General features: G+C 41.8%; 3 protein-coding genes across 3 annotated transcripts in view; 1 reads left to right on the forward strand and 2 right to left on the reverse strand.

The window, feature by feature from the left end:
• Nucleotides 1–3,119: 3,119 nt before the first annotated feature.
• ARPC5 (actin related protein 2/3 complex subunit 5) lies at nt 3,120–6,604 on the reverse strand. The gene is made up of 4 exons (XM_088524432.1): nt 6,413–6,604; nt 6,209–6,288; nt 4,922–5,098; nt 3,120–4,394 (listed from the first exon to the last, which is right to left on the reverse strand). Exons 1-4 carry the CDS (start codon nt 6,555–6,557, stop codon nt 4,332–4,334), a joined length of 465 nt encoding a protein of 154 aa, XP_088380558.1. The 5' UTR covers nt 6,558–6,604; the 3' UTR covers nt 3,120–4,331.
• Nucleotides 6,605–7,719: 1,115 nt separating this feature from the next.
• On the reverse strand, nt 7,720–8,676 carry APOBEC4 (apolipoprotein B mRNA editing enzyme catalytic polypeptide like 4). Its single transcript, XM_010213365.2, has one exon. The coding sequence runs from the start codon at nt 8,674–8,676 to the stop codon at nt 7,720–7,722; it is 957 nt and encodes a 318-aa protein (XP_010211667.2).
• Nucleotides 8,677–9,688: 1,012 nt separating this feature from the next.
• RGL1 (ral guanine nucleotide dissociation stimulator like 1) overlaps nt 9,689–20,927 on the forward strand; it is a 92,488-nt gene continuing 81,249 nt past the window's right edge. The window contains exon 1 of the mRNA XM_010213366.2: nt 9,689–9,750. The gene's annotated coding sequence lies outside the window, so the exon portion shown is untranslated. The remainder of the gene's footprint in view (nt 9,751–20,927) is intronic.

Raw genomic sequence — 20,927 nt, forward strand, 5'->3', positions numbered from 1 at the left:
AGATCACCCTGTTGGTGACAGCTGACCATTAGATTGGTGCACCAATAATATAAAAAGTAACTTTAACTCCTCTCCTTAAATGTTCCGTGTTATAACATATGTGACTACTAACCCTTGTTTAGATGAGAAGTGCAGCTGCAGGCACCAATACTGTAATTCTGTAACTTTAACCAAGTGAGTGGTGTTTTCTTGTATTGCCCAGAAAGAAGATGGCCTCTGAAAGTCTCAGGCACAGCTAATGCACTTAATGACAGGCATCCTTCTGCTAGTTATATAACATATAGGAAGTGTTCAAACTATCTCAAAGTTGTGATAAACACATCTCTTCTAGTAACACGGTGAGTCTGTTCCCCTTTCTCTCGACAGCTTTATTTATTAGGCAGACGCTGCTGCTTCTATGTTAGTTTCCAAACAGAAATAGATAATATAGATGGTAACATCTCCCATGTGAGATTCCTGGAATCTTGCACAAAGAGAGATCTTGGAGAGAGAGAGATAAAAATATGTAGAGATCCAGCCAGAATGCATAAGTGGCTTTTAAGTTTGTACGGTAACTGTATGCAAGAATTTATCAGCATTTCTAGAGAGAGTCTGGAAAGGAGACCAAAAATAAAAATAAAAATCAGGGCACTAGAAAGTGTTAATTCTGAGGGAAACAAGCTCACTAACACAGGACGAACAGAGGAGCCGGGCTGTGTGGCTCCTTCCCCAGGAGGCAGGTCTGCTCTGTGGCCGCAGCCCAGCTGTGTGCGTGAGACCTTATTTGCTGTGTCACTCCCAAGCAGTGGCAGAGAGCACGGTAACGTCTGGCCAGACCATGGATGAGTCAAAGCCCAGGAGCTGGGGAGGCAGGAAAGGCCAGCGGGTATCTCATCGCGGTGGGAGGGCAGCAGATTCTCCTTTACGTGTTTAGCTATTGCAAAACTGGGAAGTGACTAACTGGGGTGCTGTTATGACAGGCTTAGGCCAAACCTGAAAGCAGCAGTAAGAAACTTTGCAGTTCCTAGAAGAGCCTTACAAATGCCATCTCCCGTGGAGGAGCTCTGATTTGTATGCAGAATGTTTTTCCTTGAAGGTTTCCTTTTAATTAGAGGAAGGGAAATGCCTTTTGCACAATGGAAAATGTTTTCTTTGCTTCCCTCGCCCACTTTTCTGCATTACCTTATCTTTGTTAATCCTGTTTGTAACATGTGTCACCTTTTTGTCACTGCTGCCTGGGTGCCCTTGGCCAGCTGTGTGAGGATGGTTCTGGTTGGAGGTTTACTCTTCTCCTTGCTCTCACCCTCTGCTTGCTCTTTCGCTCGCCCTCCCTGTCCTGTTGCTTTCTCTTGGCATCAGTTTCGCTTGTTGTGAGCGAGCGCTGAGGCTCCCGTGCGCGCTCAGCTCCGGAGCGGGGACAGCCCTGGAGCCTGTGTCTGCGCTGAGCGAGCACTTCGCGGTACATGATGTTTGTCTCGGGAAGGTTTCACCCCTTTTCACACTGCGAGAGAAACAGACGCATTCTTTTACTACTAGGGGGAAGTAACTCCTCTGTTAAGAGGAAGCTGCCCCGGTCTCCCCGGGGCTGCGCTGCCCTTCTTGGCAGGGTGCTGGGAGCGTGTGCCTTGTGCTGCAGTTTGTGTCTGAGGATAGTGAAGCTGCCCTTGCTCCTGCAGCCCCGGCCGATGCGGGTGGATGAGGCAAGTGTGAATCACTTCACAAGTGACGTGAGCACAACAGGCACAACGTGCTTATTAATAGTCACTGCTCCCCCTTGGCTGTGGGAGTGTTTTCGTTACAGCCAGCGTTACTCTTGGCTTTCTCCAAAGATGCAGATTTTGTTTTTGCCATTCGCTTCTCACAGGCTCTTTCTTTTCCGAAGCTGAATCTATTCTGCTGGGCTTTCAGTGTGCTTGTGGGGCCAGCAATACCTTACAATGAAATACTGCAGGTATGTGGGCTTTCTGAATCCTACCTATGGAGATGGTGGTGTTCAAACACAGATTGCCGTTACACTCCTTCATTGCTTGCTCTGTGTTGTGGTATTTATGTGCCCAAGATCACTAGCAGGCAGGACTTGTAGTAAAGGGATGATTTTTTTTTTATTAGATTCGCTTTTTACCCCATCAATCAGTTTAGTGAAAGAGGTGCCTTCCTGCAAGGCTTGCACTCTTCATTTCCCTTGCACTGGTGCTTGACCAGACCTATCCTGTCTTTGAATGTGTCCTTGAAATTATATGCAGAGGATACATGTTCATTATTAATATCTCTAAATACTTTATATACTACTCTTAGTAGTATATAATTTAGAGGAGAATTCAGAGACAGTCAGCTCCTAGCTTTTGTTTATTTAATGCCACCTAGAGGTAGTTGGTCTGCTTTGAAAAAGGATGATTCGGGAAAATGTTTTTCAGTAGCTGGGATTACATCATTTCCTTTCTTAAAAATAAGAACAGATCAGTGTCTTAAGCAAGTTATTCCTCCTATAGATATGTTAGAAACTTGGACACTTCCTTTGGTCTTTGGAGTAAGGGCAGCTGTGCGTCCAGCGCCTGCTCCAGTTGAGCCTCTTTCAGATGTGATTAAGATGAAAGAGCACCCGGCCTGCGTTTCTGTGGGTCCTGCAGAGGCTCGAGCAGGGTGTGTGTCAGCAGCAGCGACGTTCAATGCAGCTGTCCTATGGGCAGGCCTAGCCAGGGCTCCACCAGTAATTAAAGCACAAACAACAATTAAGTGTTTCATCACTTGGAGCTGGGCTGGAGATGAACCATCCGAGCCATGAAGTCAGGAGCTTAGCTCCCTGTGGCAGCCCTGCTAGCCCCGTTACCATTCGCGCTTCTCGTGCCTGTTTGGACAAAGCCTGTAACGGATGCTCCCTGCTGGCTCATATTTTATGGCAAGCAATCTGGTTTAGAATATGGCTTGTTATTTAAATATTTCACCAAAGTCTCAAATTTTCTAGCAGGATGTACAAGTATGAATAACTGTGAAGGTGGCTTATCAAGAAAATTAACTGAGGAGAAAACAGGATTTTCACTGCTTTTTCACTTTGTTAGTCCTTGTAATGCACCATATTGGACTAAGTAATGTTATTCCAACCCTTTTCCAACTACCCAGGCATTTCAGACACTAAGTAAATATTCAGTGATGATTTATTGTCTGGTCTTTATTATTATTACAAAAAAAGCAGATATCAAAAAACAGCAAAGATTTCACAAGTTTCCCAACAGTTTTACATATCTGAATTGCTGTAAAATGGTGAATGTAAAACAAGTGTATTTAAGCCCTGGCCCTAAACATTCAAAGGCTATCTGTGGTCTGAGATGCCCTAGGCTTGCTTAATTCTTTTTAAAATACTCTCTACGCTGGGACTTAATTTGCCCACTAGCTAACACAGTGTGGTAAAATACAACAGGGATGTAAACTTTTTGGGGGATCCTTTAAGACCCTACACATCTGGAAAATAAAATATAGGAGCTTTGCAAAGGATGGTGCAGGTGCTAGTATGAATTTTTTGATTACCACTGGCTGCCGTTATGTTGTGCTTGACAAAATCAAATCACTTTCAAGTTGCTGAAAGGTGATTTGTCGTGTGAAAGCTCTTTTTTCTTCTCCTCATCAGAATCTTTGCTCCCCAAAATGAATAATTTATGGGACTAGGCTCTAGTGTAGACAGCCCATCAGTTTTTCAAATTCTGCCATCCAAATTGCACAATAGACACTTTAATCCAAATTGTGACTTTCCAACAGTGGACTTAGCATTTGACTGATCACAAGAAACCAGACTAGGCCATGAGATACAAGACCAAGAAAAATGTATTCATCTTTCTGGAATGATAATCAAGTCTGGAGGGCAGCCTTTGCCTTCTGTACTATTCTCTGCTGTAGTTTTAGAGGTTGACCAAGAGAAACACGGTCCAGTTACTTACAGTAATAGCTGCCCCACTTCTCAAATATGTATCTTACATCAAAACACTGCTTGGATAGCGAAAAGAATTAAGACACTGTCCTACGTCCCTCAGCATTTGCTTGGAAAAGTCAGGTCCAAATCTGCCACAATTATATACAAATGCAATCTCTCCTGAACATGAAGTTGTGTATGTAACTATACATGTCACCAAAATGCTCTTGAGTACCAAATATTCCTGTTAGAAATAAAATTGCACCTTCATAATTTTCCAGAGTTCAACAAAAAGATCAAGATATGCGTTTTGTCAGATATGAAAGAAGCAGCGAGAAGGCAAGCTGAGAGACAGAAGCTGCCCACAGGGCAGCAATGGCATTTGGTTGTTTGGTTTTTGTACCAGCGTTTCCCACAGCCGTGGGTGACAGACAACCCTTTCTTGCTGGACTTAAACCGTTTTTCTGGCAGTCAAAACACGGACAATGGACCCTACTCCTCCAGCAGCCAGGGCCTGAGAAGAGAAACATGGCAATTAACAGAAAGTCAAGGTAACTACAGCCTGAAGCAACTGCTTGACAGTAGGGCCTTCCATGTTCCAGGCCCTATTTCAAATTACTAGCTCCCAGCACTTTACATACAGCACAAAACCAGAACCCAGGGTGCTAGGGAAGTATAACCACATTCATCTTGACAGGCTTCCATTTCCCTGTATACGTATGGTGCAAATTTTGCTTCCCTCTAGGAAGGAAATTCTACTTCCATCTGCTTTAATCACTAGAGCAAGCCACTTAATTTAGTTCAGTGTAACATAAAATCAAATTTTACTCATAGAATCTTTACCCAAGGAATCAAAAGCCTAAGGCATGTAATTCAGCAGTGAGCCTGCAGGGACCATACCCTTCATGCTATGTGAAATATGGCATTTCAGCTTCCCCAAACAGAAAGATTATTTTAACCAGGCTCGATGAGCATGTCGTGGTCCCAAAATCTGCTACTAAGAATAACCCACTGAAAAGAACGTGTGTCTCATAAACGCACCTTCTCATGCCACTGCAGCAACACAGCACTGCTGTTGTCAGAAGGGCTTTCAAAGCCCTTGTAGATGTACTTCATTAGCAGATCAACGCCGTTCTTGTCCAGCGACTGCACTGCCTTCTCAATATCATTGGCTTTGAAAGAGATGAGGACCTTCAGGACAATACTTTCTGCACGATCCTGTGAGGATGTAAGAAAGATAGGAAAATCCATTCATTCTCATATAGGGTGTACCCTATAGTTATTACTCTGCCCTTATTATAGTCATTATTATTATGACCTATTAGTCATCTCTTGAAGTATAACTTTTTCAACAATTCTAAAATACTTTTTGAAAAAAAAGATGTAGGATATAATTTGTACATCAAGCTTGTACTCATAATGTATAAAGGAAATCTTATTCCACAACAGTATGGTCTAATTAACTCTGCCAGATACCTATACTTCTAGATCTGGAGATAAGTAATTGGATTTATCTATTTAATTCAAGTTATTTAAGTTCAGCCTACAAATGCAGGCACTACTTAACCTGGAGGCGAGCCCCACCACAAACATGAAAGAGAGTTTAACCAGTTTGCTGTCTTCTAGGCTTCCTTCCTCTGCTTCTTTTTGGAAGTATACACATCTTATACAAAGTTAGGGCTAAATAATACTCAGCTTTCATGGCGCAACCCAAGCTACAAAAGCTTCCTTGGGAAGCTACAGAAATGTCCTAAGGAGTAGGTACCAGGAGCTCGTGGCTGCAGCTGTTCAGGAGCTGGGCAGCTCCCAGCGTTAACCCCTCTCTCCAGCCGCTGCTGAGGCGGTTTAATCGAGGTTTGTAGGGGAGGGTGGTATTTGGCGCTCGAGCACACGGTGCACTCCCTGGCACGGGGCAGTGCTTGCACTTCCTACGCTTTTACCGGCGTACTCGTGATTGGTCGCTATATCTAGAGCTTTCTTCCTTTTCTTCCTTTTTTGTAGGCGTGCGGCCCGGCCTGGGCGGCGCTGGCCAGCGATGACTGCTTGAGCTGCAGTTCCTGAATCCTCGTGTCGCATCTCCCTGCTGCTGCCGCCCGCGGTCCCGACTCCGCAGGGTACCGTGGGGAGGGTGCGTGTGACACTGAACCCCTGTGGGCCTAGCAACCCACGCGGAAGCGGAGCTGTCCCCGGGCCGGGCTCTGCGCCCAGGTTGCCCTCAGCTGAGCTGTCACCGCCACGGGAAGCCCCGCTCTTCCATCGTCATCGCGGCTGCCGCAGCACGTCCCCGCCCTCCCCGCCGCGGCTCCAGGAGCAGCGCTCGGGCCTCACCTTCACCGCCTGGTTCTTGGTGTTGATGGGGGGGTTCTTCAGGGCCGCCTGCAGCGCCGCCATCATGTTCCCCGTGCGCGGCGGTTAAGGGCCAAGACAGCAGCGACGGCACCGCCGCCATCGCGCAAACCGACGGGGTCCGCAACGACCGCGCCGCCCCCCCCGCCCCCGCTAACGGCCGCCGCCGCCGGCGGAAGGAAGGATATTGTCGCAAGCACGAGTCCACTTCGCCTTCGTCGGGCCCCGCCTGCCCGTCGCCGCCGTCCTCCTCGTCCACGAACTTGTTCTCATCGTACTCGTCCACGTCCACGCGGCGGAAACGCGCCGAGGACACCGTGTGCTTCGCCATGGCCGTGGGGCCGCCGCCGCCTCCCCTCGCTCGCAGCTGCCGCGCACGCGCACCGCGCCCCGCCGCCGCCGCACGCGCTCTGCGCACGCGCGGAGCGCCGCGCCGCCTGCGCCGCCGCCGTTGGTCGGTCGGAGGGGGTCACGTGCCGCCGCACGCTCCCGAAGGCGGGGGGGCAGTCGCCATGGTAACGTGGCGCGCGCGGCGACCGTTACTCCGCCCGCGCGGCAGCCGTTACGTTACGGCGCCCCCTGAAGAGCAGAGCGAGCGAGCGAGCCCCGGCCGGCCGGCCGGCCGGCAGCCTTCCCGCCGCGGTGCTTGAGCTCCGGAAAATCAGCCGGCTCCCCTCGGCAGGCGGGTACGATCGGGGAGGGCACGGAGACGGGGTCAGGCAGCCGAAGGCGAGACTTTTTTAATTTTTTTTTTTTTTTGATTCTCACCTTGATACTGGAAGCCCCAAGAGCACCTTGCTACCGCTAAGAAAATATATAAAAAAGTAAGACTGGCTTTATAAACCCCATGCGAAACCCAGTGTTACAATGTAAACCATTTCCTGCATTTCAAGTGTTAGCTCAAAGATACTAGTAACTTATGTAGGAGCAATATAACCTATTTCAGGAAAGTTCTTCTTAAAAAAAAAAAAAAAAAGTAAAAGCAATGAATGCGATATGTTCTAGAGCAGTTCCACCTTTGTTGTGTTTGTACCTAAATATACACATATTACCTGCGTTCCTCCTCTGCCTTGTTGGAGGAGGAATTGAGGCTGCTTTATGCATTTCACCAGTGTTACCCCATTTGAAGCTACAGCCAGAAATTGTAGTTGCGCTTTTAGCTTTTACACTGCTGATATTTTTTTTTAGTAAAAATTAGGTTGACAAGAATAAATTTATCACATTTACCTTGGGAAATAATTAGAAGATGGAAAGTTTTTGTTATTGTTGATACAGATTTATTTGTATTTGAAAGCGATAGGACTAAGTAAAATTAAAAGTAAAGTTATTATGTTCATAATCAGTATTTGCGTTTCATAGCTCCCTTGTGGTGACCTCAGTGTCTCTTTGTCATTTGTAATCTTAATTTTACAGCCTGAAAATTTTGATTTATATCATCTTCATAATAACTGTCTACCTTTTGGAAAACTTTCAAAATTTTGAGTTTCATTTAGTCATTTATTTGGCATTTTTAAATGTCTTACGATATTTTTAGGTTTGGGATACAGCTGTTCCTTCTGAAAGGGTCGAAACATCCCTGAGAAAAGCACCGAGTGGCTTTGAGACATCAGAGGTGGCAGACTGCCTTTCATCAGCTGTTTGGAGGCTGGTTTAGAAGAAAAGATCTTTAAATTTTGCTGCAGAGCAGGCTTCCCCAGCATTGCCTGTGGAAATGCAGTCTTAAAATATGGTTTCATTCCCATAAAGTTATTAATTTGATGTGAATTTGGCTGATCTCCTAAGGTTCTTGATGGCAAAGCTGGATGATAAAGGTTTGATCCTGGGATGCCATGCACAAAATTGCAGAGGAGGTAATGCCATATTCCCCCGCACAGTGGGTGTAGTGTCACATGAGGCCATAAGCTGGAAAGGCTTTTTAAAACTTCATGGTTCCACACAGCGGTGGGTAAACTGTTCTCAATGTGATAAAGCTTAGAGAAATAGATGCAGAGGGTGACTTGTGGGTACTTCGTCAGGAAACTGTAGATTTTACTTAGGCAGCAATGGTCAGCCTCATTACAAGGAGAATAGTTTGAGTAGAGGATTATGTAGCCAATGTCTTCATAGGTATAAGTAACTGCGTCCAAATAACCTCCTGCCTCAAATAACATAGATTCTGGATGGCTGTCTTGGTCAGTACAATTGGTAGCATGGCCTTTTTGGACTAATGTGCCTGACAATAGCCTCAACTCGTAGAAAAGAAGGTGTTTGTTTTGGAGGCTTGTTGCCCTGTATGGAAATCCAAAGGCCCTGTGGAATTCTACATATGGGACTCGAGATTCCTCACCTGTCCGTATATGATAGGGACACTTAGCACAGTTTGGATTTGGTGTCTGCCAGTAATAGGGCTTTACTACAGTCCCCTGCTTTGTCAAATATTCCTGGAAAATTATCTTCTCTTCTGGGCTCATATTCTCTTGAAAAATCTCCCTGATCATGTGCTGTTTGGATGACAGTCCTGGGGGAAAAGAGACAGGGAAGTAGTGTCTTAATTCAATCTCGTTTTGTTCTGCACGTATACTGCAAAAATAACAGGATTGTCCCTCCAAGGATACATTGAAACTTATAGCAGGTATAGAAACTTGCAGCCTAGGATTTTTTTTTCCATTTTTTTTAGACTAGTCGTTTTATTAGGAACATTTTTTGGCTTCTTCCTTCTTACCCTGATTGGGGAAAAAATGTATTATAAAACACTAAGCTTCACAATTTAGTTAGTAGATAAGCTTTTGCAATCTGGCCAAACAATCAAATAAAACCAACAAAAAAGGTGTACTTACCATTTCAGCAGCTCCAGATCAGGGTGCCAGTAAATATGCAGCTGATTCCCTTTATTACCTTTTAGAATTTTTTGGAGTTCCCACTTAAGTGAATATCACAAATATTGTTTTCCAAATTACTTGGTCAAGAAGAAAATTATTACTTTATTTTTTGCTCTTATTTTAAAAGAGCAGTCTTAGAAAAGTCTTTATCAAGTGCAGCAACTTTTCTCCAGTTCTAAGGGTGATGGGGGGCAGGCACATTTTAATGTTTACAGGTGTCAAATGCTAGGAGACGCGAATATAAATAGGACTTTCTTTTGTACCTCAAACCATGTGTGGAGTTTAAGTAAGCTTCTGCACTCTGTCTGTAAATATGCTCTTTCCTACTTAAGTTACTAAGCTTTTGCTGCTTCTTTACAGACTTTTTGAGAGAAGATTTTTGTAGATACTATTTTAATGGTTATGTTAATTTGATTTCAGGTCACTGTTATTTCTTGTAGTGCCAGCTGAGCAAAAAACCTCCTGTTGTACTTGGTGTAATGCACAGGCCATAAAGTTATCCCTTCTTAGTGAGCTATGTGTGTCCCTCATTGAAGCTGTAAAACAAGGAAGTAGTGGGACATACAGTAAGTGTGCTAAATCATGCTTGTTCTGCTTGGGCAGGGCCACAGATGACCGCAGATAGAAGCTCTGCAAAGGTGAACAACTTCTGACTCAAGTGCTGAGGTAGGTGATTGTTTTTCTTTACTGCCACTTTAACTGAATCACTCTCCTATATTAGGTTCAATTCGGTTGCTGCTTTTCTGATTAGGCACAGTTTTTCCATTCCTAGATGCATGTTTTATTTATTACAGCTTTCTTCAACTTTCCATGTGTTTTGTCCTATGCCTATCATTATTTCATTTTCTGTTTAAATTAACTAGCTTAATTCATTTGCTTTGTTTTCCACTCCTGACTTTATGCCAACTTCCGTGTATTTTCCCATGTTGGAACTCTTCCCTAGCTGAGGCTATTGTGCTGTTTGCATTCAGATTATGTCTAAAGATTGGTTTCCTGACATCAGGAACTCTGTATTTGGCATTTTGGAGTTTCTTTACGTTTTTAATGCTCAGTTGCATTCTGCAGTGTGCATTGTAGTGTAAATATGGCATTGACTTGGTGACTGTGCCTTTAAAAAAGGAGAAATGCTACCAAACATAGGAAAAAAAAAAAAACACGTTTGAAGACAATAGTGTTTTTGTTAGTGAAGGGACATTGGGGGAGCTATCACCACCTCTTTAGTTCTTCTGTGGTTTGCTAATATTATTAAAGATGATATAAAAAGCTACAAATGTAGGGCAGGGTTCTAATATACTCTGTCCCTGCTGATATTCTTGTACAGCTGGAACGGCCACATGATGGCAATATTGCACACCAGAGACCTATCACAGTTTCCATTGGAATTGAGGCACCAGTTCTCGCTCTCTTCCATTATGCTTAAAAAGATGCCACGACACGGACCTTAAATTTTACATCTCCCTTTAAAACTTGGGTGCTTTTTTTTTGCTTTTTTTTTGCTTTTTTTTTTTGTGATTTGGCCTGGTCCCAGGCTTCTTGGGCTTTTCAGCTAGCAGCCTGTATCCTACCAGAAGAGCTGGCAGTGAAACCAGGAAGCTACCCAGCTTTCTGGGTTAATTGGAGCCATCCTCACACAGCCTGCGAGGGCCTTTCTGTGTGAGCTGCAGCAGCCTCTGGCTTGTTTGCCAGCCGTGCCGCTGTGAGCCCACTGGGCCCTACAATGACAGGCTCCCTCGCTCCGCTGCTTCAGGCTGGAGCCTCCGCAATGGTTTGAATCTTGTGCCAGCTCTGAGGAGCAGAGATGGTGGGGAAGCAGAATCCCAATGACTTTGTGAATACAAACAAGAGAGGCTTCTCATGCACCATGTACACCAGTGCTGTACCAGATTACTGTGCCTCTGTAGCGGAAGGATTTTTTTTTTTTAAAAAAAAGTCAAGCGAAATGGAAGAAAACTGACCACTCATCACATTTGTATAAGAGCTCCCACTTCTAATTTATGAGAAGGAGCAAAGGTGTTGATGTTTTTTTAAAACTAGAAAACAAAACAAAAATCGGTGCAAATGCATTATATAAGTTCTTTTAAATTGATGTATATGTATACGTACGTATGGATGGTGCGTATGACAGACACATGGATTAAACAGCCAATGGGAGCCCTTCATTCAGGTCTCTTGCAGAAAAAAATCCATTCCCACGTACAATTTTGTTTAGTAACATTGAACAGCTCTTAAACATTTGTCATCTTCAAAGCAGTTTATAAATCTGACCAAGAGGTTAAAACATGGAGTGGTCTAATGATTCTCTTTTTGGTATTTCTGCTGCCTAAAGACACTTAGATCCTATGCAGGGGGAATTGTTAAACTGGCTCCTGATTTTCAGGGTGCATAATTTGTCACAATGGTTCTCATGCTTTTGTAGAGGTAATCAATACTGCAGAATATTGCTGACATTAATAGATATCTAAGTCTGAAATTGGGATTTCAGACTGGAAAATCGGAAGTGAAAGCATGCACTTCCTCTTTTGGTAATTTTGTTCTTGATTTCAGTGTTTGCAAATTTTTTCCCCAAAAATATTTTCTCTAGTACCTTGCATAGGCACTAATTACTTATAAAGTGGACTCTGGCATTGCATGGTGTTGGGCATCTGTTGCATTGCATTCATTTACTATCATTTAAACAGTGATAGACTTTTTTTTTTTTTTTTTTTTTTTTTTGAGCTGAGAGTGTGCCCAGCGTCTTCCCCTGTATTAATCTTCTTTGTTCTCAGCACATAGCCCTTCATGAGTCTATCACCTGCTCCTCATCCTCAGAAGAAATGTACGATTTTTAGATGTGCTGCGTGTAGCAAAGGGTAAAAGATCCCTTAACATTCATTGCATCGTTAATATTAAAAGCTGTTAAGGGAAAATACCTTGTTCTTCATCATCTATTAATTTCACTGCATAAAACACCATCCTGTTATAAAGTATTGTGTCTATTAAATGACGATTAAGAACTCAAAACACATGTTAAGGAATGAAACAGACCCTGTGCTCCTCCCCTTACTCCCCCCACAAAACCCCAGGATATAATTACATGTTTATACAAATTGTTTCACTTACTGCTGAAATGCAGTCATCTGTGGGGCAGAGGGCAGGAGCCCTTTAATGGAGCTCCACAACAAGGTATAAATGCTCACAGGAGGAACTGAGGAGGGAAGCTGTATCCAGCTAAACCACAGGGGAAACTTATGTGGTCAGAATGGAATTACTCCTGTTGGAAGATAGCCAGGATATAGGCCATATGTTCTGTTCCTATGGTGGGAAAAAAAAAAAAAAAAAGGGCGGGGGGAAGGCACAAAAAACCCAAAATGATCAGGGTAATACAAATATTAGCTAAACCTGGTATCACTTCAGGCTAAGAAACATACAGAGATTCTGATGCATCTCAAGGTGGAAGACTATGACCTGATTCTGGTTCTATTGATCTAAACTTGTGATTCTGTGATTTATGAAGATATATTTTGTAAACAAGGATATATGCATGCATTAAAGACCTATGTGGTATTAGGCTTTTTTTTTTTCCTGAGGTGTCATTACAGAGAATTTTTTTTTCCATTAATTAACTAAAATGTATCTACTTTAATAATTTAGTAGTTTTGTTTATGCAAGGGTGCACCCCCGCCCTGAAAAATACTGCACTCTGGACAAGAATGTTTTTTTTTTCTTTTTTTTTTTTACTGCTGAAATAGGAGTGTTGAAATTCTGTTGCATTTCTTAGTACGGCCTGATTCAAAATAATCTCTGCTGGAAAACGTTTTACACATGACTTCATTCAGTAAGAAGTTTATCTGAGTTCAAAGTACAGAAGAGTCACATGGTCCTCAAACAGCCAGAGACTTGATGTTCTTGTGCAGTCGTAGGATTTAAAAAATAAGAAGGGAAGAAATAGAATGCTATCCAAATCTGCTCATGAAATGTCTACATGGGCAGTTTAAACATTAGCTGTAAAGAGTGCTGTAGGCTAATTTACCTTTATGCTCAAAAATATGAAGTTCATTTAGCATTGAGTTTCAGGGCCTGAAATCTGGCATTGCAGGAATGCTGGCTTATGCTCCAGAGCGAAGTCCTGGTATTTTACATTTTGCTATAAAGATTAGAAAGGATTCAGGTCCTGAGTTTGGAGTGTTTCCTACTTGAGTTTATATAAAAGTCAGACCCCAATGTTTAGCTTGTTCTACTAGCCTTTCCTCATCTGTTTTGTCTAGCCTCAGATTATTTAAATATCTACTCACTCCCCCCCCCCCCGCCTTTTTTTTTTTTCAGAGCTTCATTTGTTTTTCTTTGTATGTCAGTGGGGTGGGTAGGGTCATCCTATCTCTATCTTTATATCTAAAAATAAGTATTTCTCCTCTGGCTGTGTATTGAGTGAAATTCAAAAATGCAAACTTTTGCTACTTCCCAAGTCTGCGATCGACAGATGAATTTAGAATGTTGCTAATAAGGAACAGCAGCTCAGCACTTGTTTTCACTGCATTGGATATGTAAATTACCTAAGGATGGCTGTGAAAATTAAGAACTTACTGAACATACAGAACATTCTGCAATATCCAAATTTGTCAATAATCTTAAAGACTCAGTATGAAAAGCAAGCTGTCTGATGGGCTGCAAGCCTCATGAAGTCCCTAAGGTATGTTAGAGACTTATGTCTTATATTTGTCATGTTTATTCCCACGTTTTTGCCCTCAAATTAGTTTTGCTTTCTCCTACATGACTTAATAATCTCACTCATAATACATTCCATGAACCATTCCTCCCTGTAGTGGTGTCTCAGCTCTCCAACACAGTATAAAAGTAGTTTTAAACTATGCAGGTCCTGATCAGCTGATGGCCAGCAAGTCAAGCAGGTAGCAGGTGAACTATACCAGCAAGTTTTCTTTAGTAGACATATTTTCTGTGGGATCTATTCGTCTGCTGATTTTCCATTAGCTAGTAGGACCAGTGACCTCTGCTCATTTCTCAGCTGTGTTCAGTGGGTTCAGGTGAGCCAATGAGTTGAGAAATCACACCAGATGGAGTGGGAATAGAGCAGAAAGACAGACTAATTGCATAAACCTCATTTCTGTAGGATATCACGCTAATGACCCCACAGAGGGAGCAAAAAAAAAAGAGAGACAATATGTATTTTATGTCCTTTTAGTGAGATAGCCTCAGCAAAAAAATTGCTTGAAGTGCTTAAGAAGGTTGATAATATAAAATAATTGTATTTTTTGCTGCTTCTTGTTGAAGGTGATGTTGATTGCTTGGGCACTGCACATAGCCATACACTACAGAATTGTTTATTGTAGCAAAAAGTCACCTACCATGTACATGGGCTTTATGCTGTAGATATAAATTGAATGCATTTAAAATGTAAGCTAGTGAGAGACCTATGTAGTATAGCCACCCACGTAGGTGTCATGGGCTGGGACTGTAAATGGCCATTTACTTATTTTAGCTATGTTAATCCTACTTTTACTGTATTAAGTGATAAGAGAATTAGGCCCCTTCTTGGCACCAAGCAGGTCCTTTGCATGTTGCAGATGAATCCTGGAGGATGCAGCAAAGGGAGGGTGATCTTTGAGTTCATATTCCATCAGTAGTAGCAGCTACAATAGTAGAAAATCAGCAGAAAAAAAGGCCAGAGAAAATAATTATGATTACAGACTGCATGATGTTGAATCAGGAAGACATCTGTAGCCCTTCTTGTTCTTCGATGTTTGTTCTCTCTGGAGTTCCTTGTGCTAGTGATGTTGGATCATCATTGTTTTTTCACGAGGTAGATGCGGGTGACTTGGAAGCAGCCATTTAACAGAATTTTGCTGTTGAATTATGCCACGCTTTGCAAATCCAGGTTTGCAGTATACTAGATTGACCCATGAGGCACTTACCTTCTGGTTAATTTAGTTTACTCAAAATAGCCTAGGCCTGTACAAATTACTATTCAGCACGGTTATAAAACCATCAGGGCAAATGGCTGTAACTGATATTCAAGTGTTTTCATTTCCAAGACTCATGCTGTTCTTTCTGCTGGTTTTCACTCTTTGTTAATAGAGCAGATGTTTGAAAGAACCCTTGAAAGACTTTCTAGGCTTGGAGACGTATTTCAGTCTAAGACTACTTGCAAAAGCATAATGAAAAATGGGAACCTGAAAGGATGCAGTTAAGAGATGATAGTCCTTTCAATTTCAGAGTTAGATTTTATTTGCTTGGGAGAATTCTAGGCAATATCCTGATCTTACTAATCCTACACATGTATTTAACTTAACAAGTGCAAGAACTCCTGCTAATATTACTGGGAATGTTTACATGCATAAAGTTAAGCAGATGTATAAATCTTGGCAGGGTATGGAACTAAAAGAGTAACAGCTGCCAAAGATGATTTATTTATTGCATGAGGGAGGGTATTGGCTGCTGAAAATGATGGTTGTTAATGTAGGAAACTAATCGAATTGATACTTGCTGTTATTCTCACAGATATGAACTTGGATCAATTTATGGTTGGATGAAAAAATGTAAATAGAGGCTAGGAAAAAAAAGAAAAAAGATACATTGACAGCTCCAAATACCATATTCCATACTAAACTCCCCAAATAAATTAAGATCCAAGATTTGTATTGGCACCATTGTCAACCTTAAGTGTTCCATGAGACTAGTGTGAAAGTTGAACTTTTTTTTTTTTTTTTTTTTTAAGGGACTGGGCTGCCTTCCTATATGAATATCTTTTAAATCTTCCTTTGTAGCATCACGGGATGGAAATCCGAAAAAAGTGAAAAGCACGGATATTCTTTGGTATTCTTTTTATTCTTTTATTCTTACTTGGTAGTAAGCTGCTTATCTGAAGGGCTAAATCCAAACTTTGCTATCCAAGAGTGAGAGCTCTCAGTACTTTTTGTTCATATGGCTCTCTTTCAGATAGGGCAATTTTTTTGTGCCCTACCCTCAAAGTGAGAATATCAATGTATCTGAAGTAATTTTGCAATGGTTGTGCTTTGCTTGGATGGCTTATACCTTTCCTCTTCCACAGCCGTGATGGTGTTTTGCCATTGCTTTTTCTTCCTTAGTTGTGCAGCAGTGCAAAAGGTCTGCTACTCTTCAGCAGTAGGCATAATTTGCTATGCAGCATCGCCTCTAAGAAATACACAATTCTGAATGGATTTGGTTGAAGCTTGGCTCATGAAAGTAGCTGTTGGTATCAGTTGCCTGTTGGAAAGAAGGGACAGTTATTTCATAACATAGAGGATGCTGAACCTGCTGTTTCTTATGTTTAGTGCCCACATAGATCGGGAAGAGAGATGTAGTCACTGTCAGTAAGATTTGCTTGTAGATCATGAGGTGTGAAGCTTGTTATTACAGGCTTTTCATGAGCCACCTGCTGCTCTGTGTTCTTGAGTCATCCCTTTCTCTTAAAACTTTGTGTTCCTGGCCAGATTATGTTCATTTCCACCTCTCCCGGGCTCTTGGAGTCCTTTAGCTTTCAAAAGAAACAAGCCATTTTCCAAAAAACACTGACTCACAGTATCCTGTCGTTGTTGTCTCCTGACTTGTCTTTCATTCCTCCTTTTTTTTTTTTTTTTCTTTTCAGAGAAATGATACTTGCAGTTTTTTCCTTGAATCTGGCAGCACTGCTAAAAGCCTCATATGAAATATTAGTGGCTGTCTTCCATTCAGAGGCTGAACTGGTTTCTCTTCAACCTTCTGCTCCTTTTGCCAGAGCTGCAAGTCTGGGGCCTTTCTTGTCCCCTCTTCAGGACTCAGCCAATGTGTTTTTGCTAATGACTTCTTCCAACCCCCTGGAGAGAAGTTGTCATGCATATCTATGTGTTGGCTGATTTTTACTTTCTTGGCCCTCCCTGGAAGCAAGTAATAGTGATACAGATTTCCTCACTTTCGTGCTCTTCATTTGCTGGCTAGTGTGTGTTTTGCATGCTGTGGCACAGGTGAATGCCCAGAATTATGCATTCATGTTTCAGTGAATCATGTGGGTGCAATAAATCAGAATGAGCTCGTTTCTTTTCATATATAATAATCTCCATAGAGGCTATTAATTCTTTGCTTTGTGAAGCTCAGAACATATGGTGGTCTTTTGTTGTTGTTGTTTTGGGTTTGGGGTTTTTTTTTTGCTTTTTTTTTTTTCCCCCCTCATACTGTCCTCATACATTCTTCCAGGCAATATAAAATGGAATCATGCAATACTTATTTTGAATTTGTGCACAGTTCTTTCACTGGAGGTTACTGAAGAATATATGTTATTGGTATACAAGGCAGAGAGAAAATTTGAAATGTTGTCAGAGTCCTGACTTTCGGCCATGCAGTAAGTATTATGAAAAGAGTATGAAATTATGAATTACAGTGGACTGAGATTGTGTTGGTCCCTGAGCTGGCTGTTGCTTAAGCATGAACTGCTAGAAGGTCAGTTAGTGGGTTTTTTTTGTATAAAGTCTGGTTATTATAGTCCTATTATAGTAGGTTACTTCTGTGCTTACATATGGGAAAAAAAGGCCCTGTTTTGGTTTATTCACAGGCTTAAAAAGTGCAATGAAATATATCACACAAATGACAAAAATAGACTCCATTGTTAACAGGAATTCCATTTGACAGATTGTTTCCAGTCAGTACTGAAGAGTGGCAAGAGTGTTATTTGAAGAAGAAAAAAAAAATCACAGTCATCTTGATTGGGTAGAGGTAAAACCAGAGGAAACAAGAGACAAATGGTTGCTGGCTTCAGAATACCATCCGTGTTGGATAAAACAGGCAACTCTTGAGTCAAACTGGAAATGCCATAGATGAGCAAAGTGGTCCTCCTGCATGTTTCTTGGCCTGTGAGAGAAACACCACTGTATCCATTTGGGACCATTACTGAATCATGTTCCTCCTCTTCCTGACACTGTGTCTGCAAGACTTGTTTCGGCAGACTTCCTATGCTCTGACCACCTCTTCCAAAAACCTGTTCTCTCCTCCCGAGGACTTAGAAACTGGGCATTGTTCCCATTATGCTGTAAAACTGGACAGTCTCCTCATAAGTCATATTTGCCGCATGTCCCTCATGCCTCAAACTCCTGTGTTGAAATGCAGGCTTGTCCTATAGCAGCAAGCAATCTGTGAGATTACTGACAAAAGAGAAATACTTCAGTGTCATAGGCAGGGTAAGCAGTTTAAAGCTGAGGGCAGTAAGAATTACACGGAAAAAGTAGAGATGAAGTAACCTAGAACTTCGCTTGCCTTTTGATTATTAAAAAATAAAGAGAGAGGGTGGGAAGGAAGTTCCCATTCTGGTGAGTGTGGTCACAGTACGGATACTACTCTGAGAAATTATTCCGTAGTTCTTTATAAACTATTATTAGTACTCTTTGTTCATCAGTCGTTTGGACAGGTTTCCTCTTAACTTGTGAAAAAGATAGTGAACTAGGTGAGTGCCTGTGTTTGTACACAGGAAATTTGAAAGACTGAAATTTAAGCTTGGGAATGGAAAGAGAAGAAATGTTGTCTTTATTTAAGGTAGAATGATAACTCTCATGTTGGCTATTTTTACTATCTCTATTTTCTCTGTTTAGATGACCTATCTTCCTTCATTATGCAAGGATGAGTGCTAGCTAAATAACACAATTCAAGATCGGTTGGTCTCTATTAGGAGACTTTTTAGGGTGTAGGAAAATCTGCTTTCAATATCTATTGTTAAGCAGTATTTTAGTCAATGAAAACAAAGTATGCTTGGGGAGCTGCCCAGAAGACATGTGATTTTGGGGCATTGCTATTTTCTTTTTGATGAGGACAAAGCTAGCTTTTTACTTCTTTCATGTCATGGTTGGATAAAGTGCTGCCTTCAGTATGAGTGATGCGAACTGATTCAGTGTCCTTTGATACGTGCAGGCAGCTCTACTTGCACAGACTGAGTAGTGGAAGCTATATTTATGTACTACACTAGAGTCTCTCATTTGGGCTAATTAAAACTCATGTAAACTGCTTAAATCCTGTTAGTCATTTGAAGGTCCAGTAAAAAATCCCAAAAGAACCAATCTCAATATCCTATTTCTAGATGTGTGCATTGGGCAATTTAACTTGTTTTTTATCAGAGTCATTTAGGAGAGAACTAGGTATTTCCTGGTCTGTCTGATGTCATTAAGACAACATAAAGGTTGGGTTTCATGTTAACTTACATGGTTGATCAGCTTGTATAGGGGAAAAGATAGAAGTGTAAAGTAGATGAACACAAACAGAAATGTAGGAACATCAGTGGCTGTGGAATAACTTCCATTTATGGAACAGTAGAATTTCTTTCTCTCTTTCTTGTACCCATTTCTCCCTTTTTGCCAGTGTTAAACTGCAAAAATTGCATGACCTCATTTTGTCTCTTACATGGTTTCTTGACTAAATCTGTTGAGGTTTCCTGTGTTCTCAACTTGGTGTCATGTTTAGTGTTGGTGGGCGAACCTTGAAAGATTCAGATTGCAGATGCAGTTCAGATAAGCACTGAAGTTATCTATTCAAATTAAACCTCCTGGGCCTGCAGTCTGGTCCTTTCTGCTCCTGGTTATGTTGAAAATACCTGAACTGTTTATTTTGATATTTCTATTCAAGTATTTTTGTGATTTTCCTGTTATTTTTCTTATCTTTATTCTGAACATAAGCAAAGTTTCCTATATGACTTTTGTCTCAGGACTTTTAAAATACTTTTATAAATGCCGATGACTTATACTGTACATTATTGTGAGCCAGCTATGACTATGGAGCAGTAATGCCAGTAGTATTTGGCGTATTTAGCGTAGAAGCAGTTACCCTAAACAGTCCTTTATGTCCATTGTACAGAGGGAAAAGCAGAGATAGATTTAGGTATTTTTCAGGTGAGTTATTGTATGAGCCAGGATGGGAATCGAGACTTTTCTGACTTCTAGCTTTATGTCAGCAGCAAGCCTAACCTCCCCAGACAGCAATTTCAGGCAGTGCTGCTTGTGCTTGTGTGTGCCAGCTGTTCCTATTACAGACCAGATGTGCTATAACATGAGCCAGAGGTAAACCTTACTGGTAGGCTTCCTGCATGCGGCCAGATACGGCCCTTTAGGAACATGTATACCACAACAGATCAAAGAACTTGGTGTAGATAGCGTCACATCTGCAAAAAAGAGCAATGTCAGATGCTTTGCAGAAACCCAGACTCGTCTAATTCATTGGATTACAGAGCCCATTTCATCAGGTGGGCAGTGCCTGCCCAGAAGCTGAGGGTATGACAGCTCATCTGATTTTGCACGTGTGATTTCTGCTTATATCAATGTCTAATTATTGCTTGAAGCTTAATGGTTCTGCTTGCTGCAGCTTTGGCTTTGAATGGAGCCAGGCTGCACAGGTGAAAGCAAGACTCTTATTTCTATATATATACACATTTGTGTGTGTGTGTATTTTCATTTAATGAGCATGTTTCTTCACACAGTTGATTAATGTTTGTATGCTTTGGTTTTTCTGTTTTGTTTTGCTACTTGTGTGCAAAAATAATAGCCTAATGCTTTCCAGATACTGCTCTGCTGCCTTTTGAGAGCATCCTTTACTGCATGACGATGCAGAGAAATTGCTGTCTTTGTTGTTAAAAAGAGCTGTGTATCCGGTTGGTTGCTGTGTGTGTAGTACAAGAGCAGTTAGTGTGGTATAGACAAACTACCCCTCATCAAAATGAGGGGTTCTGCAAATGCTAGCTGAGGGGAAGGTGAGGGGAAGCTCTGTGTGCCTTTTGCTTTTTAAGGGGTAACAGAGCGCTCTACTGATTATATATTCACTCTGCTTTGGGGATTCATGGTTGATAGAAGCTCTGTTGGAAAGAATGCTCTGATCTTTGCTTC

Source organism: Tinamus guttatus, unplaced genomic scaffold (assembly GCF_059628265.1).
Source record: "Tinamus guttatus ecotype Peru unplaced genomic scaffold, ASM5962826v1 Tinamus_guttatus_pri_ptg000211l, whole genome shotgun sequence".
In the NCBI taxonomy this organism is placed as follows: Eukaryota; Metazoa; Chordata; class Aves; order Tinamiformes; family Tinamidae; genus Tinamus; species Tinamus guttatus.